Here is a 26,602-nt window from a genome sequence, read left to right on the forward strand (position 1 = left end):
CCTTCTAAACTCTGTGGACATTGCATTTCCACATTTGGGCTTCTCTAAGAGGATGCAGACCATGTGCCTGATCTGTCTTACACCCTTTTACAACACTTCACCTCTAAGTGTAGATACAAGCTTGTCGCATCACAACTGGAGCATGCTTCCGAACTTCACACACAACATGCACTGCTTCCTATAAGCCATACTATCAATCCATGCTGTACCAATTATTTACAACTAAGGGTTTCACACTGCTACAGATTTGCACAACGGAGACGAAAAATTCGCCCTAACTTTCCATTTCTAGCACATCAATTGAGGTCACTGGTATACGAGCACATTTTCCCTTAGATGGAGTATGATAAGCTACAAATGAATAATGCAAATTCTACAATCTGGTTGCATACCGAATTTTTGCAAAGCATCTTGTCAACCTCCAGATCATGATTCCTCTCCAAAACATTGGAAACTTTTTTTTACTACATGTTCCAAATCATATGCTATTTGGGGCCATAGAACCAGTTCCCTGACAAGACTATGGGTGGCATACATGTCCCTGATAGCTTCTGTTGCAGAAAAAAATGAATGACATGAGGCCCGTTATAGACTTGAGAATCCTAACAAGCCAATTTTGGAGCAGTCTGATAAGATGGCTTGTCTACCAGATCTCTTGCTAAAGAGCTAGGAGTCAAATGACATATATTCACTGGGCATGGTTAGTATGTCTGTGTCATATGTATGTGTATAGAAACAAATGGATGCTCCCTAACCTTCAAGGTAGGGAATATGCATTGGCAGTTCATTATCCAGACAATTGACACCAGTCTGCAATTTCTCTCAATGTCTAACATTAATGGTGGCCCTTCTGTGCAGGTAAAAGCAAAACATGCATATGTACACAGATGAGTGTGTGATACAAACTTCATAGAATTGCACCTACGCCCCTGGTCGCACATTCTTTCAGCTCATCAAGTACCTGGGGCTATCAGTAATTAATCAAACATTCAATCAATCTTCATCCATCTGTAAGTCTACTTGAGGCCCCCGATAGACAGTCCCACAAACAAAACACATTAGAATAGAGAATACACTCCTGTTAAAGATGTCAGATTAATTGAGAAATACAACCAACATTGAAGTAATTTCACATGTTTTGTAGGACTGTTTTCTTAAATCTTCATGGTTCTTATTTGCTGACAGAAAAGGAAGCTGGCTTAAGTTACAGGAAACTGGCTGGACATTGATTGCTTTACCAACTACAACACATGAGATACAAAGTGCCAATTCTTCTAATCTACATTCTAGATGGTGCAACTATTGAGGGAAGGGACCTTTTTAAAGCATTTGCCTCAAAGCATGTTCTATGCCCTCCCTTGTTGCTCCTCCTACTTTGCCTGGTAGTCCAGTTAAGAAAAGGTTTCTTCTCAGATATGTCGCTCCCACAGATTTTGTGTCCATGTTCTTCTCCACTTAATGATGCAGCACAGTCTATTCACCAGAGGTCAGGCTAAACTGCTCAGCAGGAATGTAGGTGTGAGGTCTTTCTGAAACTCATCTGACTGTAATGTACATTTGAATTCATGATGTGTGCTACTGTTTGGACACACAAACTCCGTGTTTACAAGTTTGACTTCGTCTCAACTAGGGCTGACTAACACTTCTTACTAAAAGAATTAAACCAATGTTAACTCTGCAACTAACTCTGTACCAGAGATCCTGTAATCATTATTTAGATTCTTTTGTACAGTAGCAATCCCTTATAAGGGTGCAGCTGTCTGTATTCTAACAAAAATCTGAAACATATTTTTTTCACAACTTATCTTTTTTGGGAGAAAACCATGGAGCTGGTGTATTTAGTATCTCCACTGTTTGCATTTATTTGTACATTTCAGTCATTGAGTATCTGAAGTAGAAACTTACTTTCACAGTAGATATTAATCCTGCCAGGAGAATAATTAAACTAAAGGAAAAAAAACATATTAATCATATTTAAAATTCTACAGCAACATGGTAACTTTAATGGCACAGCACACATTTTCTCTCAAAATTTGATCTGAGTTTCATTGAAACTGTGTAATTGCCAGCATGTTGCAAGGACCCATATAAGCAACAGAGAAGTCCTTCTTATGATAGATGATAAAAGGTACCTTGAGCTATAATATAGATAAAACCATATGAATTTATGAAATCGCGCAGTGATCTGCGATCTCTGGTACAGGCAAAATAGAAAGGCTGTGTTGCAAAATTGTTTAATAGCCAAATGGTGTCTCCATGTTCTAAAACGTTTCTACAAGAAATACAATAGACCCGCGTCTTTGCAGGCATGTGAAGATGTCAATCACCATAGGAAAAGCAACAGTAGATTTTAGGAATAAGATTGTCTTTACAATACTGGTTTTTCTTAGAATTGGGAGAGTCAGCAACAAAAAAAAAAGGCAAACCACAGTAGTGAATCTTCATTTTATAATCTTTTCAACCAAACCCCTCATTGGTATATTCAGGTTGCTAAAGGGCAACCTGTGTACAAACCGCTCTAAAAATCACTTTCAGAATTGTAGGTAAAAAACAAACACCCAAAATTATGAAAACTGGTGACATTTTTTGTTGCTGTAGTAGGATCTCCAAAAAGATGTATATTGTTTTTTTTAACTCTGAACATCTGGTTTCCACAGAGTTAGTGTAAACCTTTTTCACTATCCCACACTAGGTAGATTTTCTTAAGAGCATGTGAACCCTTAGTAGTGGTTATTAGAAGATAATGAACGACTCTGTGTTTATAAATGACACTGAGATGCCATAGATTACATTGAGGAATTCAAAAGCTATGCAATTTTACAAAAGGAATTACTCAAAAAAAGAAGGTAAACCTTCCTTAAGTACACACTTCTAAGATTCTGTGGGTTCGCAAATAAGACCTCTTAAGATATTTTTGACCTTCATGTTGTCGTAAACATTTTGTCTTGATTTATTAAATAAAAAGTCAGCAAATAGTAGGCGTGTTTGAAAAGTGCACCTATGATAGTGCTGTTTTTGAAGTCCTCCTTATCAACAATAACGAAGTAATATGTTGTGTAATAGTTTGACTTTCACATCACTTATCCATTTTTTACCGAAGTCCTGTGATATGTCATAGATCAGGTTTCTAATATTAGTGGGTTTAGTAGGTGACCTTTATTTTAAAAATATAATTGAAAAATGTGTTTGTTTTTTCAGCTTCTAGTAGTGGAACTAGGCTTCATAGAGGATATGTGGAAGAGGCTACATTGGAAGACAAACCACCTCAAACAACACACATTGTTTTTGTTGTGCATGGAATTGGGCAAAAAATGGACCAAGGACGAATCATAAAAAATACAGCAATGTGAGTAAAACCCAAGGCAAAATTTGATTTAAGTTCTAGATTGTTTACTTAGTCATGTATTTAGACCCTAATATATTTTTTATAAATGATCTAGTTACAATAGGACTATAGCATTGCAAATCAATTTCGTCCTGATGCCAGAATGAATGATATTTTGCAGTTCACTGAATTTGGTGCTTAGAGAAAAACTGATCAGATGGCAAAAACATAAAAGGAATGGATTGTAAAAGCAGACATTAAAATAAATAAGTACATTTCAACAACTGAGCAATACGGAAGTATTTTATGGGTGGGCTACCATAGGTGTTTATTAAATCCACGCTCCTAAACTGACTACAGGAATGAATCGGTTGCTTCAGCAATTTGGTTTAAATATATAGATTTTTTTTACAAAACTATATTTAGACCCTGACAGAATCCCATCATTGTTTTATTATTGTACATACTGGTGATATTTGAACATTTCCTTATTGATTCTATTCAAAGATTTAAGATCCTTCTTTTTCCTCTCATCCTAATTACAATTACCATGCAAATTTCAAAGGCCATGGTGGTCAGGATTTCTCCCTGAATCCTTCTTACCTGGAGGTTTGGAACAAAGACGCACTTGGTTGTAAACTTTGACTGAAAACAATCGTTGATTGCCTGCCTAAGGAGCACTGTCTTTCAAATACAGTTTTGTACATAGTTTGGAAATTTAGAACATTTAGGTAACAGTAGTGCATTTCATTTTGTGAAAATATTGTTTTTTTCGTTGCTAAAATATCCATTGTTCTTTGCCCACTACAAGGAATGGATTTGCTTAGATCAACAGGAAAGCAGAAAAAATATGTCATTTTACTTTTGCTCCCTAAACCTGCCATGGTACTGAAGAACAATGCCCATTTGGTACCTGGTCTTCTTGAACCTACTATGCAGATCACTTTCAAGACCACGTCTACTTTGTGCCACTGTCTCATACTCAAAATGCCTTAGGAGTCAAGAACTTTCATATTCCCCTGTTGTTTTTACCGTACAACAGCATCTTACTTTTTATTTTTTAAACCCATTTTATTGTTTTTGAATTATGAACATGGCCCAGAGGGCCTACATATAAAAGAACAGAAATATAAGGAAATAAAGGCATAAACAAAAGCTTGTTCACTTAACCCCACCCCCACATTACAACAATAAGTTACAGAACAAGTCTGATAATCTGAAAACTAGTTACGCTTCCTTTCAACCCCTTCAGATCCCATAAACGTTCGAATTTCATCATTCATCAGTTGTCAGAGAGAACGGACAGGTTCCAACGCAGTGCCTCTATAAACTGCCCACACCTGCCATATCTTGGGGTGTTTCTGCGGACAACCCCTTGCCTTGTACACTGCCACCTCCAATCCCTAAGGTGGTCCATCCCTTCCTTTCATACTGCATGGGAGGAGGACTACAGCTTTCCACTTCTTTGCTATATTCTGTTTCGCCAGAGCCAGTCTCATAAACATTCGTGACAACTTCTATCTGTTACCACCCAGAGTATCAGTGATATGGAGGAGAATACGTTTCAGGTCCATCTAAACTGACTAGGACAAGACGGTGCCCAGGCAAGATGTCAACCCACGCCAGAACCGTTCCAGTGCAGGGTAATCCCATACTGTATGTAAGATCAATGAATGCTTCTGAGCGGTTGGAAATACATGTCTGATATATCTGTGCAATTTTGTTGTCTCACAGGTCCCCCATAATAAGTTTATAATCTGAAGGGTTAAATTCAGGGAAATAATAAATGGCTCAGCGCATGGTGAAAGTTGAAGGCAACGGTGGAACTGACTACGATGGAGCGGATACTCCACCTGCAGGGTAGAGATCCCTGAGGTCCTACTTCCGAAAGCCTTCCAGCCTTCCACTGGAAGGAAAGCCTTCCAGTGTGACCACCTGCTGCAGCATGTGGCCTTGCCAGAACAGTGTCCACTCAGTCAGCATCCCCCACCATCCCATCTGATGAAGAGTAAGTCTCTACTAATTCAGGACCACCCTATTCACCGGAGGAAAACCACTGACATTGCCCCCGTCGTATAGATACAAAACAAGAGGGGTGTCCTCCATCGCCAGACCGCCAAACTGAAAGGTGGGGTCGCCCCGGAGATCCTACCATCAGTCATTGATGATCAGCAAATGCGACGCACGATAATAGGTATTAATAGCCTCTGCAGCAATGCTACCACAATAAGCTGGTTAAAAGCATTTACTGGGGGCAATACGGGGCGTGGGTCCACCATCCCAGAGGAAGCCGTTAAGATTGGAATTCAGTTTTCGGAATCATTTCCGGGGAACGTCATACAGAAATTTCTTCACCTGGTACAAAAAACCGGGGCAACAAGACCATTTTAAAAATTGCCGACCTACCAGTCGGGACAGCAACGAAGCTGACCCGCCCTGATCGTCCTCGCTCAAGCGAGTCAAAACAGGCTCCAAATTCCGAAATCACACCAGTGCCACATCGGGGGACATAAAAGCACCCAGGTATTTGAACCCACCCGAGGCGATTTGTAATCCCAATGCCAAACCGAAGTTTATGAGCAGCTGCCTGCCGAGAACACTGTAGATTCCGACTTATTAACTTATATATATGCCCACGGTTAGCTTCTTACTTATTAGACACCTTTACTTCATGATCACTGGAGATGTAAGATGTTTCAATGTTTGGATAAAGGTCTGTGCCCTAATGCCTCACCCTTGAGAACAGCAAAATTCAAAGCTTTGCTAAACAGATATGATTGGTCTCGTTTTAATAAAATATGAAAGCAGTGAATATTTTTTCAGCGAGTACAAAAATAAGTAGTTAGAGGCCCTTTATGTGTTCGCTAAAAGTCACATTTTATCATATAACTTATAAGATATTGGCAGACTTGAATTTTCTAGTGATCAGGAATGTGGAGTATGGTGCTTCGCTTCAAAGACTTAAATGTATTGTTAAGTTCCCAGAAGCAGGCAGAATAGCTAACGAACCACTAGTTTACTGTTTGTCAATTTTGGATGTAACACAGATTATAAAACCACCCATATGAAGACAAATACCATTGCATTAAAGCCTGTTGCTCAGCGTGGAAGAAGTCACTTAGTAAGCCCCCACCCATACATTTGAGCGCAATACCAGAACATTTTCAAGAGTGCTAAGCCCATTGAGCTACAGTAGAAACATCCAGTGTCAACATCTGAAGAGGTCCAGCCTGCACATGGACACACCCTTACTATGATATTACTGCATTCACTGTTCTGCAACTTTGTGTAAAATATATTATTCAACTTCTCCTGGCTTGGCTGAAGATCACATCTAATATTTTGCTGTCAAATCTTGTCAAGGTCCAATAAAATCTGTTTTCTAATGGTTAAGCCACCATTTCAGCAGAGAGAAAGAAGGTTCCTCTGCAGTAAACAAGAAGGTATTGGGGAAAAATCCTGATTTGTATAGTAAATGTAGACTGTGTTGTATGTTCTTAGTGGCACATAAGGAATGCCCTGTTGCATGCTTAATACCTAATCTGGATGTAAGATGTGTTCGGATTCTAAAAAAGGAAATACTCTGGATGCAGATTCTGCAACAGGTTGTGGTCTTGCTTCAGAAAATCTGGATACGTAGACTTTGCACATGCCTGCTTCTTTACTGTATTACAATTTTAATACAAGTGTTTACATTAAAACAACCTGCAAATCCAAATTGGAACTCATCATTATCTATTCCCCCCTCTCGGCCTGAAGTCTGCCCGGAAAGTCCAAGTGCATGACAGTAGTAGCTGCTGAACTATGGAAGAAAGGCATTTTGGTCTAACCTAATGAAAATAATTTACTCATTGGTTTAAACAATTATGATGAGCGAAGCAATCTTCCAAAAAGCACATTCCAATCCACTTTATCTGGGACTGTCTTTTGTTTGAAATCTGTTTTTAGTTTCTAAAAAGAAAAAATACAACACGAGTCCATGCATACACAGCGTTAAGCTCACAACCCATTTAGAGCCGGCCGCGTTGTTATCAAATGCTTCTCAGTATAGACAAAGGCAGTAGGAAACTAATGGTAACACAGCGTGTCCCCTACAACCCTTGTTGGGCCGGCCCCATGCACTAGTACATATATCAATAGTAACAGGCTGTGTAATAGTTCAGGACTCATTGAGAACCAGTAACGTTGTAACCATGGGCTAGGAGCCCCTACAAAGTGGATAGTGGTAGATGGACAGAAAAGAATCCGAGAAAAAAGAGGAAAGGAAAAGTAAGCAGCTACCTGGGTGGGTGAGTGGATAGACAGGAAGTGACATGTGGCGATGTCCAGCTTGAGTAGCAATGGGGCCTTAATGGTTGTTAAAAGGGTGGGTGATTATGACCGGTCTAGGCATGCAAGAAGCTTATCGGGATTTGGCGGAAGAAGGGCATCCTCAAAGAATCGCAGCGCTCTAAGCTTGGAGGGTATATGTCACGCATGTTCTATTTTACAGAGATACCGAACTAGGGGACGCCAGACAGTGTTGAAGCGGGTGTCTCTCGATTGCAGTCGTGCTGTGAAAAGTTCCATATTTATGACTTGCCACAGGTGCACAAACCAAGCGGCAATCGGGGGTGCCTCTGTCTTTTTCCAATATAGCGCTATGAGTTGCTTAGCCGCCCCAAGCATGTGTAAAGCTATAGTCCAGTTGCTGCGAGTGAGTGCTTTTAAGTTATCCGGTTTGAGGCCCAAGAGGGTCGTGGCTGTAGATTCAGGCAGGGGGAAGCCCAGCACCTCCTTAATATGACTAAGGACATCCTTCCAGAGCAGGGTCAGGAGCAGGCAGGCCCACCAAATGTGAATGAAGTCGCCAGATGCATTCGAACACCTCCAGCACAAGGGGGACGCGGCAGGGAACATTTTGTGTAGCTGGAAGGGCGTATAATACCATTGTGTCATAATTTTGTATGCATTTTCCCTCTGTGGAATGCTACGATAGACCCTTGGAATGTCTTGCCATAGACGGTTCCACAGCCCAGGCGTGATTTCCGTGCCAGACATCAGTTGCCATTGGCTTTGATATGGGTGCGCAGTCAGCACAGGAGGGTGTTGTAGGATCTGGTATGCCTGAGATATAAGGCCCTTCGAGTCGTCAAAGGAGCGGACCAGCCACTCAAAGGGGGTGTGTGGCCGAGTAGAAGCCTATAGCATTTCGGGTGACTATACCTAGTGCCGCAACTGGTCATACTGTAGGCCCACTTCTGATGGGAGATGAAATTCTTCTCTGCACAGGGCAAACTTCTTTGGGATTCCCCCCTCAAACATATCTCCAATCACTCTGCACCCTCCCTGTAACCATTTGGCAAATGCTTGTGTATGGCGAGCCCGGGGGGGAAGAGCTGGTTGCCCGCTATGGGAGTGTGAGGAGAAGGGAAGGTTGTCAGCCCCTTACGCATGACTATTTTGTCCGAGATATCAAGGACCGTTTTGGTAGGCACTGCCATATATGCACTGCAGGACGCGCCGCACGGTGGAGCCATGTAAGATCCCATATAGTATGCCCAGTTACCATCCTATCCATATGGAACCACACCTTTTCGCTTTCAGTGGTTGTTCATTCCGAGACAATACGAAGGTGCGAGGCCCAGTAATAGTCCAAAAGATCAGGGCACGCTAGTCTCCCTCTATACTTTGGCAACATGAGGATCTTGTGGGAGAACGCGGTCGGCAACCTCCCCCAAATAAATTTAGTGATCTCTTTTTGGAGGTCCTGTATCTGTTGTTGTGGTATAGGGGTGGGAAGACATTGGAACAAGTATAAGATTTTAGGGAGTATCGACATTTTGACAGCGTTAAGCCTACCCAGCCAAGAGATAGTTAGAGATTTCCACCTCAGCAGGTCTTCCTGGACGGCTTTCTTGCATTCATGCCAATTTACCTAAGACCACGTATCCAGGGAAGGGGTCAGTTGGAGACCTAGATAGCGAATATAGTCCTCAATCCATTGATAGGGAGTCAGTGTTTTCAAGACTGGCAGCTACTCTTTCGGGATCGTGAGGTTTAAAGCCCAAGATTTGTCATGATTAATTTTAAGGCCGGATGCCCTTTCAAAGGTCTGTAGGAGAGTATGGAGCGCCGGGAGAGAGGTATGTGGGCGCGATAACGTGAGAATAAGGTCATCCGCGAATAACGCTATTTTATTCTGTCGACCTCCTAAAGCGAGGCCGTGAACGTCTGCACTCTGCCTAATCATCTCCGCCAAGGGCTCTATTACCAGGGCAAATAGCAGGGGTGATAGAGGGCAGCCCTGCCGTGTACCCCTGTGTATGAAGAAGGAATCCGTGAGCTGCCCGTTCCCCGGACCTACGCTTGAGGGGAGAGCTAGGGAGCCATGATCATAGAAATCCTCTTTTGTCGCAGACCGACCTTGTGTAACACCGTGCGAAGAAAACCCCAGTGCACCCGGTCGAACGCCTTCTCCGCGTCGAGCGATAGAAGGCAGGCCGGTATATTTCAGTGGTATGCTTTCCCTGCCAGATGCGCAATTCTACACACGTTATCCGCCCCCTGTCTGTTGCGGATGAAGCGCTTAGCTAGCATTTTAGTGTAAAGTTTGAGGTCAGTGTTTAGCAATGCTATCGGATGGTAAGAAGCACATAGCGTGGGGTCCTTTACTGGTTTGGGGATAAGAGCTATTTCTGCCATACCCATGGAAGAGGCCGGCTCCACCGTGTCCGAGAAGGAATTATATAGTCGCAGCAGGTATGGCTGGATTTGCGATATGAACATACAATAAAAGGCCACCGGCAAGCCATCCTGGCCTGGCGTTCTTCCAAGGGGGAGGTCCTTCTGTGCCGCTGTCAGTTCCTCCGCCATGAGGCTACCTTCCAGTTGTTTCGCGTAGTGTGGGTGTATTGGGGTCCAGGGGTATTGGTTCAGTACCTCATCGATATGAGCTTAAGAGTGCGTTTCCGCCTCGTAGAGGGTGGTATAATAGGCCCTAAAGGCCTCATATTTTCCTCGCTCTGCAGTGACCCGCCCTCCATTAGGCAATTGGATGTTCACAATTTGGGCCTTCGCTGCCCGGACCCGCAAGCGCCTCGCCAACAACCTACCCACTTTGTCTCCCCCCCCCCCCCCCCCCCCCCCCCCCACCCTCGAAGTACCGTTGTTTCAAAGCAAACAAGGACCATTCAGCTTTATTAGTACGCAAAGCACGGAGCTGGCCCTGAAGGTTTGCAAGTTTCCGCCAGGTTGCGAGGGAAGGGCGCTCCAGATCCCGCCTCTTAATATCCTTGGAGAGGCTATCCTCTAGGCTTCGGGCCTTCCGCACGATCGCAATGGATCAGATGTGGCCTCTGATTGTCGCCTTAAAGGCATCCCACACCACAGGAAAAGGGGTCTCGGGTAGATCAATGCTCGCAAAATAAGAGTCAGTGGCGGTCCGTATAGACTCCACATTGGCCGAGTCCCGCAGAATATGTGGCGGTAGACACCACCGCGGCTGACGGGTGGGGCAAGCGACCGGATCCTGCAGGAGAAGTTCAATGTGAGCATGATCAGAGATAGAGATGTCAGACAGGGCTGCCTCTAACGTACCCCTTATAAGGGCGTGCAATATAAATAAATAAATAAATAAATATGCGAGTACGAGCGGTGGACATGCGAGTAGTACGAGTAGTCTCTCACCTCAGGAAAGTGGTAACGCCAAGAATCTATTCGGCCAAGGTCCGTTATCTGTTTCCGGAGTGCAGAGGACATGGCACCCGATCCGTTCGAGGAGGCTTCACTACGGTCCAGCATAGGGTCCCACACCAAGTTAAAACCCCCTCCCACAATCAAAGAGGGGTCGCCCTGCAGTACCTGTTCCCTTAATAGCGTCTGGAGGTAGCAGTCCTGCATCTGGTTTGGTGCATAAACATTACACAATGTGAGTAGGCGTTTGCCAACCTCCACCCAGACGATACGTCCATCTGTGCTACGGAAGGTTTTTGGGGGTCCCCTGCCTGATACCCTTTCTGCATAGGATAGCCACTCCCGCTGTTTTGGTGTCTGCTGCGGCCCAGAATTGGAGGGGATATTTAGGGTGTGCCATGCGAGCAGTGTCAACCTTTAACAGGTGGGTTTCTTGAAGGAAAATAATGTCTAGACTATGCTGTAGTATGTAGCGCCACACTTGCTATCTCTTGTTGGGTGAATTAAGCCCCTTAAGATTAAGGGAAAGGACCTTTAAAGGGTCAGGAACAGCTATTTGGGACTGTCTTTTAATTGGGATACATCTCTTTAAAAGGTTGCATTTTTAGTTAGTAGTCTGGACAGAGGCAGAAAGAGTATTTCTTCTTGAAGAGTTTTTTTTTAACTGTATCAATGCAGAACTATCGTCCTTGCGGGATAGTCTGTGACATTGAGAACTCTGATCATAATGAGACTTCACCTTGGATGATTTCAAGAGTATCGGAGAGGTCCATTAAAATCAGAGCCGCAGTCAACCACCTCCCCCGCCCCTCTCCCCTTGCCAACCCCCCTCCAGTCCAGCTTTTCACAAATCTCTTCGTTGGCCACTACCACGGTGTATATTGAGCTGTTTGGTTTATCCTAAATCTGTGCTGGGTATCATCCAGTATCCTATTGTCTTAATTGTACTTTGATAGCTCTTCGTTCATTACTTTCTCAATCAACTTAGCAGCAAAGGGAATCCTAGATATTGGGCGATAGTTGTTCGTGTCCAACGCATTATGATTATCCTTTTTTAGCAGAGGCAGGATCAAGGCAGATTTCCAGTGTGCAGGGAAAACGCCCCTTTCAAACACTGTATTGAAAATTTGCCCCAGATATTGTGCCACTTGTGCTGGAATCAGATGAAAAATGTTTGGAGGGCAAAGGTCTTACGGGGCGCCAGATTCTATTAGTGGGATTAGATACAGGAGTTGTTTTTCAAGCGGAACCTTAAAGGTAGGGTATCTGGCTAGACCCGATACTATATTTAGGGATTCCCCCTCCGGCTGTGAGGCTGTCCTCCCTGCAGCACATTTTTTAAAGATGTTGGCTACTTTTTCTTGAAAGAAATCTGCCAGAGCGTCACAACATTTTTGATTAATTACTGCTAAATTGGAGCTGGCTGGTACTCCCAATTTTTTGTATTACTTGAAAGAGAGTTTTATTTGCATTGCATGCTATATTTATCTTCTCAGAGTAGTAGGAGGTTTTAGCAGCTAAAATATATTTTTTATGTTGGGCTAGTTCGTTTTTATAGATCTCTCTTCAACCTCATAGTTTTTCCTCCACTCCTCTTCTTGCCCACAGCAGTCCTGCCTCAATGTCCTGAGGGCCTCGTATACCATGGCTGGGACAATTTATTTGTCAAGGTTTTTAGTTTGACCGGGGCTAAGATATCAAAAGCCGTATTAAGCCAGAGCAAGATATTTTTGACGTTCTGCTCCAGATTTGTCAGCAGGTTGCCAGGATGAAGTTGTATGGATGGCTGCCAATTCGGCCAGCTGTATTGTATGCCAGGCTCTACTTGGGGTTTGTTGCACTAAGTCTAGGGGAAGAGGTATTACGAAACTCAGTGTAGGGGTAAGATCCTTTACCTCGGATCAGGCAGTGCGAACAGATGGTGATTCTCCGTTCTACACAGCATCTGGATGACCTCTTGACCAGCGATAAAAACACCGACCTCACAGCAGCCTCAAAAGGTCCTCCTGTAGCATGGCTGATAAACTTCTCATTCCAGACTTGTGTTTGTTTACAGAGTGCCATCCGGCAACTCATCTGACAGCAGGTAGACAACTTCTCTTGTAAAAGTGCTCAAGTAGCACTTGCAGCTGGGTTCTTTACAGACTTAGTCCCTGGTTTTGCAGGAGGACAGCAATTCCCCAGACTCTATCCTTGGAATTTGGTATTTTCTCATTTACACTGGGGTACAGTTTTTATTTGGTTAATAGGGTTCATGGAATACAATACTGATCAGATTGTGCCTGTATTTATGCCCAGGAATGATAAATTTGCTTTCTTGCATTATTCAACATTTTGGAGGACTCTTTCTATCAAATACTGCATTGTAAGTGCATGACTAGCCCATATCGGGCATGATCGCAACACAAGCCCCTCCTGAGCTGTTGAATCGAGAACAGATATTCATTGGGCCAAGACAGCAGGCCACCTCCATTGTAAAGGTAGATCAGGTAAGGAGAAGTGGACCTGTGAGAACTCTGGCAAAGAAACTGCAGCCAGCTTCATAGGGAAGAATGTGAAATCCCCCACCCCTTTAACAGGGCACTCTAACCCTCACAAGCAGGACACTAGAGGAAAGGAAGGGATGCTAAGGTGTAGGCTTCCAAGTCAGTTCACTTTGACAGCCTTGTACATAGCCTTCTGCCAGTTATATTGCCACACACACAGAACAAGCCAAAAATGGACACTCTCCTGCACTCCATCCAAGCATGTGAAATACTTCAACCCATGTACGCTATGCATTTCATGCAAAGTTGACTCCGCAATTAAACTGTAATAAAAGTAAATATCGATGTAAGCACTGATAAAACTTCGCCCTGAAATGTTTTGAGGCAAATAAGTATGTTGAAAAAGAAGTCTAATTTTTCTAGAAAGCAGACACCGAAATGAATAATGTATAAACCCTGAAAACAGAAAGCCATTCCCTCTCTCTCTGTGGCACAGTGCCGCTCTTCTTTTAAAGGGGACTGTGGATGACCCCCTGGAGAAGTGTGGCTCAATGGTTAGAGCGGCAGACCCTGATGCAGAGGTCTGGCCCGGGACCAGGGTTCAATTCCCGTCTCGGCATGTCTTGGGCTCAATTTCCTCGGACCTGATAATTCTCGCCTCCGGGACTATTCTAATCATGGGTCCCACTCTGCAACTCTGGGCACAACAGCCCAACATCGGCCCCAACATCGCTGGGATGCCTGGCTTCACCTTGGGGGTGCCTATTAGTGGACATTTCACAGGGAAAAGCCAGGAAGGGTTCCACAGCGGTATGCGTATAGCGCCAGGAAACCTCGGTTGGGCTAGAAGTGCTCTTTACAAGTACAAATTCATTACATTTCATTTCAGGAATACAAGTGATAATAAATCTGCTTACTTACATGGATTGTCAGCAACAGAGATCTATCTCACTGTGCTTGGGACAGATGAGCCTGGGTGATAGTGAAATAGCAAGGTTGCCATTGGTCATCATGCAAGAAATTAAATGGGCCTTCATCACCTGGATTGGTAGTTTAAAAAATATGTATATTTAAAGCTTTACCTGTACCCTCTACCACTGCATTTTACAGCACTGTTGATAGCTGTACTGATGCTAAGTGAAGAAGTGCCATGTGTATGCATGGTGGGATGTTTAGTTTAGGAAGGAAAATATCCCATTTATGTACAGTTTAGAACCGACGGATCATTTCAAGGGGCTGAGACCCACTGATATGTGTGCAGTAACATTGCAATTTAGTTCAGAGTCTGGTGTCCGTTTCTTCCTGTCTTATGAATTCCTGGCCTAAAGGGCATAACCGTGTCACATATGAATTCACACCCCACCCCTAACCATTAACTCCACCCACCACAATTTACCTACGTTAGCATCCCAGGTATTTTAACCAATTTGCACCCTAAGATAAAGGCAACTTGAATGATATGACCGTTTTCCTTTGAACAGTATGCCCGCCTTTGTGATGATTTTTGGTTAGGCATTTTCTACAACACTGTGTTGGCAACCTGTGGAAGAGTCTGCACTCTCTGAGGCTAAGCATACCAAAATTCCAAAACACAGTAATGAGCAGACTGAGTATCTTGCATATAGGGTACCCCCTAGGAGTCAATTCTGTCTCCCTGTTGCCACTGAAACAATATGAGTGATATCCTATCGGCCACAAATGACTAGGTTCATAAAATCAGCCACGGGAAGATGACTGGGTTTACATGTTGAGCTTGGATCTCCGAGTTCTCGGAGTGCATGTGTTGTGACCTGGGTTCTTGTCAGTGTGCTGTGACCTGGGTTCTTGTCAGTGTGCGACTGCTTAAAGCAACTTTTGCTGGAAGCTCTGCTCAGTAGTGTGGACTGGGCTTATTTTAGGCCGAAAGATGGGCTCATATGTGAATATTCCCAGTCATCTCCCATTCTCTTGTTGGAGAACGCCTTGGTGTGCCCCGTAAAGTGTAGCTGTGATGCACTAGTTTATTCATGTAATCCTGGTGATAAGTAATAAATGAGGGAGCATCATTAAAGGAAGAAGTTAGTGAAGAGGCAAGAAACTAATTAAAGTAACAATGATAGCATATGCAGATGAAATCGGAAAAAATGCAATTAAAGTGAGGGTTAAATCAAGTGGAAAAAAATGGAGATTAAGCATAGCAAAGTGGAAGGGAGTCAATTCGGTGAGTAAAATTGCCATTTTGTGGGAAGCTGCCATTGAGGAAAATGTGAATGCTCGCACATTCGAAATCATTAACTTCTTAAGTTAAAGCATCCTTTAATTGATTTGCATCTGCCCCTGTAAACAAAGGTAGCAGTCCTATCTCGATGAATCAATGGTTTGACGTCATTCTCTCCTGACTATGCTTTTTGTAGGCGACAAAAACGCTTAATGTGTTTTGCGTTACTGCTCCTGGCAATTTTGAAACTTGCAAGTTTATAATTGATCTTATTGAGAAATGGGTTACAGCTACTCTATATGCTTGCTCTTCAAGAGAATTTCCTTTGAATTAATAAAAGGTAGACTATCTGCAAGACCTCAGGCCACGATTTACCATAAACTTTCAGGTTTCTCAAACCAATCCAGTAAATGGAAACCTGCTAAAAAAAGCAACATTTATTGTTTTTTGTTCAATTAGCCAACATATTCAATCAGTGGCACATTTGGCTGATAATTACCATTTAAAATAGAGTAGATCTCATAAAATAAAATCAGGCGATTGCTCCTATCCAAACAATATGCATAGTAACATTCAACCCTGCTCCTTTAAGAAACTTGGAAGATTACACTTATCCCACCATGCCCAGCATAGGGTCATTCAGGCGTTTTGTTTTTTTCTGCTTTATGAGGAAGACCCTGAACACAAAACGCTATGTTATCTACTAACGTCAAATATTTGAGGTTGTCTTTATTCGACATCTAAAGAAGTAACCTTCAACTCAACAACTCTTTCTTAGAAATATGTTTTTTACCTGGTTTTCTGATGTGTTTGACCTCTCTAGTTGTTTTTGACCACTGTCATAGGGTTTTGATAAATGCCCAGCCTCTTGAGAGAAGATATTGCAGAATGAGAACCACTATGTCTTCGTGGTTTCTTCTGACGTACTCCATTAAGGACAATGAGATTTGTGAAAAGATACTGTGAAACATGGAAGGTGTTCACCTCAGGAACAAGAAGGGGGAATTGGGCATAGAACTTCACTGTTGTGTCCACTTCTGCTTCAAGAAAGAAAGACCAGATTTCCAGCCTTTCCGCTTCCCAGTAGCTCTCTTCCACAACTTCTGAAGATGAGCTGGTAGCAACTTATGTCCAGCAAATCATGATTCTAGTTAAAATCAAAATATTTGATGCTGCGGCACATACACACACTTGTACCTACATGAAAAGAGTCTGAGAGATCTGCGTCAACATCAAGTGATATTTTGATGTATGGGGGTTGGCTTATTTGTCAGAATTTCTTCCTGTTCTGTAGAAATTGTCCCATTGTGTATTCAGAAGACCTGGACAAGGCTAGTTCCAACATTCACCCCCAGGACCAACAGACATGGTGTGCTTTGTCTACTGAGGTCCCATTTGCCTTCAGCACCAACTTCTCTGCAGTTAGTTCAGCCACCTCTGAAGCATTCTGCAGAGGTTCCTAGGCCTTTTCTTTTGTCTCTCCCAGATTATGTCAAGCCTTTAGTCGAGCGTTGCTGGCAAGGAGGTAGCCAGAAATTTAAAATGCCCCCCACTTTAAACCAAACCTCTAATGACACTAAGTGGGTGAAACAAGTAAATCTGACCCTTCCTAGAATAGTTTGATTAATCGTTACAGCCATTTATCCATTCAGCCTACCACCATTCCATTCTGCCATATTTCCGTTCTTTAATTCTTCAGTTCATCCTTTCACCATTTCATCCATCTATTCACAGAATCATCCTTTTACCCACCCAGCTACCATATCTTTTCCATTCTTCCATACATCATTCTTCTATCCGTCCATTCTTCACCATTCCATCCATCAAATGACCATTCTGTTCACACATCAATCCATTCGCCCACCCTTATCCATCCTTTTGCTCTTGCATAGATTCTTCCTTTCACCCACCCCTCCATCCTTTCAAGCATCCTTGGACCCCTCTGGCCATCCATCCTTTCTTCTTCCATAAACCATTCCGTAAATCGCTTTTTTCAATCACCCTTTCTTCACCCTTCCCTTTTTAGGTTTCACCTGTCGAAAGCTGCTCACCGGGTAGCTTTTCGGCGCAGGCGAAATCTTAAGTGTACAGTATGTGTGTGTTGTCCCGCCCCTCTGTTCCATTGGCTAGCTCCATAAATGGAGGCAAGCCATTGGAACAGAGATCTGTCCGTCAATGACGGAGCAGATTCGTGGGCGTTCCCGAGAATTTTAGGGTTTTGCCCACGTCATGCGGCTGTGGGCGTGTTTTAAAAAAAAAATTTTTTTAAAGCTTTGTTTTCGCCATTTCGGAAGTGTCCTTGGCAGGGGTGGGTTGCGCGATGTCCCGCTGTCCGTTCCTGCCCCCCCTCCTGCTGTCCGTGTGCCTGTTCCTGCACCCCCTCCCGCTGTCCGTGTGCCCGTTCCTGCCCCCCCCCCCCCGCTGTCCATGTGCCCGTTCCTGCCTGTCAGCAACATCTGTAAGAATCTTTCAACAGGAAGCTGTAGCTAAATCGCTTATCTGTGAATGGGTGAGAAGTACACACCATCCCAATAGCCCTTCCATCTGGCGGGCATGGAAGTGAGTTTGTGCTTGGAAGCAGTTGAAGCCCCAAAATCGCATTACTGCAAGAAATTAGCTTTAAATAAATGTTTACGTATTGGAAAGCGGTTTATACTGGGTTCAAACGAGTTTAAGCTGCCAGTTAGTATAATTTCGAAGCCACGTACTCAATTTTGAAACCTACACGTGACATAAGTTTAAAAAACAAAGCCAAAGTATGTTGCAATTTATTTGTAAAATTTCTGGTTTTTGAAACGTACATTAGAGTGTCAAGGCCACACAGTAGAATATACCTACGATAAAAAAATATCGCTGGTAGCGGTAATCAGCAGTGATGGGTAAGAGCACTTCAGTGCGGAGGTGGTATGATGGGGGCGGCACGTGATGGGTGACTCGTTTCACGCAAGATGGACCGTTAATGCAAGGCAGGAGTTTCCGTTACATACTGGTAAATTTTGTACGGAGCGAGACATTGTATCGCCCAGGAAACATTAGTTTGTAGCAGGGAGCACTGTCCTTTTCCGCTATAATTTGGTAGGAGTGTTTACCTGCAGCCTGGTAACTCCTCCTGCATCCATCCCGCAGCTCCCGGCTCCATAACTCCGTCGGGCTCAGCTCCTTTCTCATCAGGAACCTCCTGCAGCCTCTGCCTGCCCTGCCAGAGCCGAGGACACACAGCCGCAGCATTGCTCCCCGTTCCTTCCACCTCCCTCCCAGTCCGATGCCTTCTGGCTGATCACGCAGCCGCGGCATTTCTCCCCGTTCCTTCCAGTCCTGGAGCTGTAAACACTGCAGCCCAGGAGCTGTGAGAGGAGCTGTGAGAGTCACACTGCAGTCCTGGAGCTGTGAGAGTCACGCTGCAGTCCTAGAGCGGTCGGATGGAGATGTCTTGACGTACGACCGCCAGTCCATAGTTACACGTTCGTAGCGACGTTTCCCTATTAAGTGTTGTGCACATGTATAGCTCTGCCTTGAAGCGCTTACGGATCTGGGCGCCCATAATGGACTGGAGTCAGAGGGGTCATGTTACCCGCGAGGGGATCCTTGCACTGAGACGAGCATTATGTTTGTTTAGTGACGAGTCATATGGGATGTGATAATCTCTGTGTGTGCCCCCTAATCCCCCCCATCCTGAAGACCTCTGTGCGCAGTCTGCCCTCGGTTCCAGGTGGGCGGGACGCCAGCCCATGTCTACCTGCCCCATCAGCACGGCCTTATGTGCACTGAGTGCTTGACTCTCACTCGGGCGTAGCGCCAAGTGTCAGACTGACGGCTGTAGGCGCTCTCTGAGCAGTGCCCCGTGTCTCCCATTGCACCGGGCCTTGGCCCAGCCCGGCCCTCGGTGGTCCCGTGGTGGGCAGGACGCGGCCTGCCGCGCCTCTCTGGGCATTCCTCTCGTCTCTCGGGCACAGTTGAAGTGCCTAGCGCCCAGAGTGATGTCTCGGCCCCTCCTTGGAGTGGATACCCGATCCCGGGGCGGCTTCTCCTTCACACGGCTTCCAAGCCGTGACAAGCCGTTGGCAGGAAAAGTTGGACGAAACTCAAGCCAGGCTCTGAATACTGCCGCCCCTTGTGTGCCCCCGTGGCCCCCACGCGCACCCCGCAGGGCACCCTTGTGTTGGACGGCGGCAGCAGCATGCCTCTCATGCAGCTGTTTGTATTGCATTCTAATGTAGCATTTATGTAGCGCTGCGTACTCCGCCGAGGAGGCGGGGGCTCTTAGCGCTCTGCAGCACGCGGAGCGCATGGCTGGCACAGTGGGTTATGGGCTGTGCCTTGTGTAGTGATGGTGTTAACGTGGAGTGTGGGTGACCAGAGAGGCGTCTTTAGTTTTGTTTGATTACCCCCATTCTTGTCTCCTTCGCCGTCTCCCCCCCTGCTGACACAACCACCATCTGCGCGAGGCAGCCAGGCTACGGGGATGTAGGTGTGTGTGGCTCTGGGTGTGTGTGTGTGGCTCTGGGTGTGTGTGTGTGGCTCTGGGTGTGTGTGTGTGGCTCTGGGTGTGTGTGTGTGGCTCTGGGTGTGTGTGTGTGGCGCTCTGGGTGTGTGTGTGTGGCTCTGTGTGTGTGTGTGTGGCTCTGGGTGTGTGTGTGTGGCTCTGGGTGTGTGTGTGTGTGGCTCTGGGTGTGTGTGTGTGTGGCTCTGGGTGTGTGTGTGGGGCTCTGGGTGTGTGTGTGTGGCTCTAGGTGTGTGTGTGGCTCTGGGTGGGTGTGTGTGTGTGTGTGGCTCTGGGTGGGGGTGTGTGTGTGTGTGGCTCTGGGTGTGTGTGTGTGTGGCTCTGGGTGTGTGTGTGTGTGGCTCTGGGTGTGTGTGTGTGGCTCTGGGTGTGTGTGTGTGGCGCTCTGTGTGTGTGTGTGTGGCTCTGTGTGTGTGTGTGTGGCTCTGGGTGTGTGTGTGTGGCTCTGGGTGTGTGTGTGTGTGTGGCTCTGGGTGTGTGTGTGTGGCTCTGGGTGTGTGTGTGTGGCTCTGGGTGTGTGTGTGGGGCTCTGGGTGTGTGTGTGTGGCTCTAGGTGTGTGTGTGGCTCTGGGTGGGGGTGTGTGTGTGTGTGGCTCTGGGTGGGGGTGTGTGTGTGTGTGGCTCTGGGTGTGTGTGTGTGTGGCTCTGGGTGTGTGTGTGTGTGTGTGTGGCTCTGGGTGTGTGTGTGTGGCTCTGGGTGTGTGTGTGTATGTGTGGCTCTGGGTGTGTGTGTGTGTATGTGTGGCTCTGGGTGTGTGTGTGTATGTGTGGCTGTGTGTGTGTGTGTGGCTCTGGGTGGGGGTGTGTGTGTGTGTGTGGCTCTGGGTGGGGGTGGGGGTGTGTGTGGCTCGGGGTGGGGTGGGGGTGTGTGTGTGGCTCTGGGTGGGGGTGGGGGTGTGTGTGGCTCTGGGTGGGGGTGTGTGGCTCTGGGTGGGGGTGTGTGTGTGTGTGTGTGGCTCTGGGTGGGGGTGTGTGTGTGGGGGTGGCTCTGGGTGTGTGTGGCTCTGGGTGTTTGTGTGTGGCTCTGGGTGTGCGTGTGTGGCTCTGGGTGTGTGTGTGTGTCTGGCTCTGGGGGTGTGTGTGTGTGTCTGGCTCTGGGTGTGTGTGTGTGTGTCTGGCTCTGGGTGGGTGGGTGGGTGTGTGTGTGTGTGTGGCTCTGGGTGGGGGTGTGTTTGTGTGGCTCTGGGTGGGGGTGTGTGTGGGGGTGGCTCTGGGTGTGTGTGGCTCTGGGTGTGTGTGTGTGGCTCTGTGTGTGTGTATGTGTGGCTCTGTGTGTGTGTATGTGTGGCTCTGTGTGTGTGTGTGTGTGTATGTGTGGCTCTGGGTGGGGGTGTGTGTGTGTGTGTGGCTCTGGGTGGGGGTGTGTGTGTGTGTGGCTCTGGGTGGGGGTGTGTGTGTGGGGGTGGCTCTGGGTGTGTGTGGCTCTGGGTGTGTGTGTGTGGCTCTGGGTGTATGTGTGTCTGGCTCTGGGTGTGTGTGTGTGTGTGGCTCTGGGTGTGTGTGTGTGTGTGTGGCTCTGTGTGTGTGGCTCTGGGTGGGGGTGGGGGTGTGTGTGGCTCTGGGTGGGGGTGTGTGTGTGTGTGTGTGGCTCTGGGTGGGGGTGTGTGTGTGTGGCTCTGGGTGGGGGTGTGTGTGGGGGTGGCTCTGGGTGTGTGTGTGTGTGGCTCTGGGTGTGTGTGTGTGTGTGTGGCTCTGGGTGTGTGTGTGTGGCTCTGGGTGTGTGTGTGTGGCTCTGGGTGTGTGTGTGTGGCTCTGGGTGTGTGTGTGTGTGTGTGGCTCTTGGTGGGTGTGTGTGTGTGTGTGTGTGTGTGGCTCTTGGTGTGTGTGTGTGTGTGTGTGTGTGTGGCTCTTGGTGTGTGTGTGTGTGGCTCTGGGTGTGTGTGTGGCTCTGGGTGTGTGTGTGGCTCTGGGTGTGTGTGTGTGTGGCTCTGGGTGTGTGTGTGTGTGGCTATGGGTGTGTGTGTGTGTATGGCTATGGGTGTGTGTGTGTGGCTATGGGTGTGTGTGTGTGTGTGGCTCTGTGTGTGTGTGTGGCTCTGGGTGTGTGTGTGGCTCTGGGTGTGTGTGTGTGTGTGTGTGGCTCTGTGTGTGGCTCTGTGTGTGTGTGTGTGTGTGTGGCTCTGTGTGTGGCTCTGTGTGTGTGTGTGTGTGTGTGGCTCTGGGTGTGTGTGTGGCTCTGGGTGTGTGTGTGTGTGGCTCTGGGTGTGTGTGTGTGTGTGGCTCTGGGTGTGTGTGTGTGTGGCTCTGGGTGTGTGTGTGTATGTGTGGCTCTGGGTGTGTGTGTGTATGTGTGGCTCTGGGTGTGTGTGTGTGTGTGGCTCTGGGTGGGGGTGTGTGTGTGTGTGGCTCTGGGTGGGTGGGTGGGTGTGTGTGTGTGGCTCTGGGTGGGGGTGTGTGTGGCTCTGGGTGGGGGTGTGTGTGTGTGTGTGGCTCTGGGTGGGGGTGTGTGTGTGGCTCTGGGTGTGTGTGTGTGTGTGGCTCTGGGTGTGTGTGTGTGTGGCTCTGGGTGTGTGTGTGTGTGGCTCTGGGTGTGTGTGTGGCTCTGGGTGTGTGTGTGTGTGTGTGTGTGGCTCTTGGTGGGTGTGTGTGTGTGTGTGTGGCTCTTGGTGTGTGTGTGTGTGTGTGTGTGGCTCTTGGTGTGTGTGTGTGTGTGTGGCTCTGGGTGTGTGTGTGTGTGTGTGTGGCTCTGGGTGTGTGTGTGGCTCTGGGGGTGTGTGTGTGGCTCTGGGTGTGTGTGTGTGGCTCTGGGTGTGTGTGTGTGTATGGCTCTGGGGGTGTGTGTGTGTGTGTGGCTCTGGGTGTGTGTGTGTGTGTGGCTCTGGGTGTGTGTGTGTGTGTGGCTCTGGGTGTGTGTGTGGCTCTGGGTGTGTGTGTGTGTGTGGCTCTGGGTGTGTGTGTGTGTGTGGCTCTGTGTGTGTGTGTGTATGTGTGGCTCTCTGTGTGTGTGTATGTGTGGCTCTGGGTGTGTGTGTGTGTGTATGTGTGGCTCTGGGTGGGGGTGTGTGTGTGTGGCTCTGGGTGGGGGTGTGTGTGTGTGTGTGTGGCTCTGGGTGGGGGTGTGTGTGTGTGTGTGGCTCTGGGTGTGGGGGTGTGTGGGGGTGGCTCTGGGTGTGTGTGGCTCTGGGTGTGTGTGTGTGGCTCTGGGTGTATGTGTGTCTGGCTCTGGGTGTGTGTGTGTGTGTGGCTCTGGGTGTGTGTGTGTGTGTGGCTCTGTGTGTGTGGCTCTGGGTGGGGGTGTGTGTGTGTGTGGCTCTGGGTGGGGGTGTGTGTGTGTGTGTGGCTCTGGGTGGGGGTGTGTGTGTGTGGCTTTGGGTGGGGGTGTGTGTGGGGGTGGCTCTGGGTGTGTGTGGCTCTGGGTGTGTGTGTGGCTCTGGGTGTGTGTGTGTGGCTCTGGGTGTGTGTGTGTGTGTGGCTCTGGGTGTGTGTGTGGCTCTGGGTGTGTGTGTGTGTGTGTGGCTCTTGGTGTGTGTGTGTGTGTGTGGCTCTTGGTGTGTGTGTGTGTGTGTGGCTCTTGGTGTGTGTGTGTGTGGCTCTGGGTGTGTGTGTGTGTGTGTGGCTCTGGGTGTGTGTGTGTGGCTCTGGGTGTGTGTGTGTGTATGGCTATGGGTGTGTGTGTGTGTGTGTGTATGGCTATGGGTGTGTGTGTGTGGCTATGGGTGTGTGTGTGTGTGTGTGTGGCTCTGTGTGTGTGGCTCTGGGTGTGTGTGTGTGTGTGTGTGGCTCTGGGTGTGTGTGTGTGTGTGTGTGGCTCTGTGTGTGTGTGTGTGTGGCTCTGGGTGTGTGTGTGTGTGTGTGTGGCTCTGTGTGTGTGTGTGTGTGGCTCTGGGTGTGTGTGTGTGTGTGGCTCTGGGTGTGTGTGTGTGTGTGGCTCTGGGTGTGTGTGTGTGGCTCTGGGTGTGTGTGTGTGTGGCTCTGGGTGTGGGTGTGTGTGTGTGGCTCTGGGTGTGTGTGTGTATGTGTGGCTCTGGGTGTGTGTGTATGTGTGGCTCTGGGTGTGTGTGTGTGTGGCTCTGGGTGGGGGTGTGTGTGTGGCTCTGGGTGGGTGTGTGTGTGTGTGGCTCTGGGTGGGGGTGTGTGTGTGTGTGTGGCTTTGGGTGGGGGTGTGTGTGTGTGTGTGGCTCTGGGTGGGGGTGTGTGTGTGTGTGGCTCTGGGTGGGGGTGTGTGTGGGGGTGGCTCTGGGTGTGTGTGGCTCTGGGTGTGTGTGGCTCTGGGTGTGTGTGGCTCTGGGTGTGTGTGTGTGTGTGGCTCTGGGTGTGTGTGTGTGTGGCTCTGGGTGTGTGTGTGTGTGTGTGTGGCTCTGGGTGTGTGTGTGTGGCTCTGGGTGTGTGTGTGGCTCTGGGTGTGTGTGTGTGTGTGTGTGTGTGTGTGTGTGTGTGTGGCTCTTGGTGTGTGTGTGTGTGGCTCTTGGTGTGTGTGTGTGTGTGTGTGTGTGTGTGTGTGTGTGGCTCTTGGTGTGTGTGTGTGTGTGTGGCTCTTGGTGTGTGTGTGTGTGTGTGGCTCTGGGTGTGTGTGTGTGTGTGTGGCTCTGGGGGTGTGTGTGTGGCTCTGGGGGTGTGTGTGTGGCTCTGGGTGTGTGTGTGTGTATGGCTCTGGGTGTGTGTGTGTGTGTGTGTGTGTGTGTGGCTCTGGGTGTGTGTGTGTGTGTGTGTGGCTCTGGGTGTGTGTGTGTGTGTGGCTCTGGGTGTGTGTGTGTGTGTGGCTCTGGGTGTGTGTGTGTGTGTGTGGCTCTGGGTGTGTGTGTGTGTGTGTGGCTCTGGGTGTGTGTGTGTGTGTGTGGCTCTGGGTGTGTGTGTGTGTGTGTGGCTCTGGGTGTGTGTGTGTGTGTGTGGCTCTGGGTGTGTGTGTGTGTGTGTGGCTCTGGGTGTGTGTGTGTGTGTGTGGCTCTGGGTGTGTGTGTGTGGCTCTGTGTGTGTGTGTGTGTGTGTGGCTCTGGGTGTGGCTCTGGGGGTGTGTGTGTGTGTGTGTGGCTCTGGGGGTGTGTGTGTGTGTGGCTCTGGGGGTGTGTGTGTGTGTGTCTCGGGGTGTGTGTGTGTGTGTGTGTGTGGCTCTGGGTGTGTGTGTGTGTGTGTGTGTGGCTCTGTGTGTGTGTGTGTGTGGTTCTGTGTGTGTGTGTGTGTGTGTGGCTCTGGGTGTGTGTGTGTGTGTGTGTGTGGCTCTGGGTGTGTGTGTGGCTCTGGGTGTGTGTGTGTGTGGCTCTGGGTGTGTGTGTGTGTGTGTGTGGCTCTGGGGGTGTGTGTGTGTGGCTCTGTGTGTGTGGCTCTGTGTGTGTGTGGCTCTGGGTGTGTGTGTGGCTCTGTGTGTGTGTGGCTCTGGGTGTGTGTGTGTGTGTGTGTGGCTCTGTGTGTGTGTGTGTGTGTGTATGTGTGGCTCTGGCTGTGTGTGTGTGGCTCTGGGTGTGTGTGTGTGTATGTGTGGCTCTGGGTGTGTGTGTGTATGTGTGGCTCTGGGTGTGTGTGTGTATGTGTGGCTCTGGGTGTGTGTGTGTATGTGTGGCTCTGGGTGTGTGTGTGTGTGTGTGGCTCTGGGGGTGTGTGTGTGTGTGTGTGTGTGGCTCTGGGGGTGTGTGTGTGGCTCGGGGTGTGTGTGTGTGGCGCTCTGGGTGTGTGTGGCTCTGGGTGTGTGTGTGGGAGGGGCTCTGGGTGTGTGGCTCTGTGTGTGTGTGGGAGGGGCTCTGGGTGTGTGTGTGTGTGGCTCTGGGTGTGTGTGTGGCTCTGGGTGTGTGTGTGGCTCTGGGTGTGTGTGTGGCGCTGGGGGTGTGTGTGGCTCTGGGTGTGTGTGGCTCTGGGTGTGTGGCTCTGGGTGTGTGGCTCTGGGTGTGTGTGGCTCTGGGTGTGTGTGTGTGTGTGTGTGTGTGTGTGTGGCTCTGGGTGTGTGTATGGGTGTGTGGCTCTGGGTGTGTGTGTGTGTGTGTGGCTCTGGGTGTGTGTGTCTGTGGCTCTGGGTGTGTGTGTCTGTGGCTCTGGGTGTGTGTGTCTGTGGCTCTCGGTGTGTCTGTGGCTCTCGGTGTGTGTGTGGCTCTGGGTGTGTGTGTGTGGCTCTCAGTGTGTGTGTGTGGCTCTCAGTGTGTGTGTGGCTCTCAGTGTGTGTGTGGCTCTGGGTGTGTGTGTGTGTGGCTCTGGGTGTGTGGCTCTGGGTGTGTGTGTGTGTGGCTCTGGGTGTGTGGCTCTGGGTGTGTGTGTGTGGCTCTGGGTGTGTGGCTCTGGGTGTGTGTGTGTGGCTCTGGGGGTGTGTGTGTGTGGCTCTGGGTGTGTGTGTGTGTGTGGTAGTAATTGCTGTCTGCTGAGCTCGTCCGTAGGGTACAATAGGTCTCACATTTGCGAGAGATTAAGCTAATGGCAATGTAAAGGACAATGCCATTTATGTATCTGTTTTCAAAACCAATACATAAACACAAATTTTGTCATTTACAATGCCAATA

General features: G+C 47.9%; 1 protein-coding gene across 4 annotated transcripts in view; it reads left to right on the forward strand.

The window, feature by feature from the left end:
• The window catches only part of DDHD1 (DDHD domain containing 1), a 463,741-nt gene that overhangs the window by 227,959 nt on the left and 209,180 nt on the right, over positions 1-26,602 (forward strand). For all 4 annotated transcript variants that reach the window (XM_086937428.1, XM_086937430.1, XM_086937432.1 and 1 more), the window contains one exon: positions 3,199-3,346. In XM_086937428.1, coding sequence (XP_086793554.1) covers positions 3,199-3,346 — 148 coding nt within the window. The remainder of the gene's footprint in view (positions 1-3,198; positions 3,347-26,602) is intronic.

Source organism: Lissotriton vulgaris, chromosome 9 (genome assembly GCF_964263255.1).
Source record: "Lissotriton vulgaris chromosome 9, aLisVul1.2, whole genome shotgun sequence".
NCBI classification, from domain to species: domain Eukaryota; kingdom Metazoa; phylum Chordata; class Amphibia; order Caudata; family Salamandridae; genus Lissotriton; species Lissotriton vulgaris.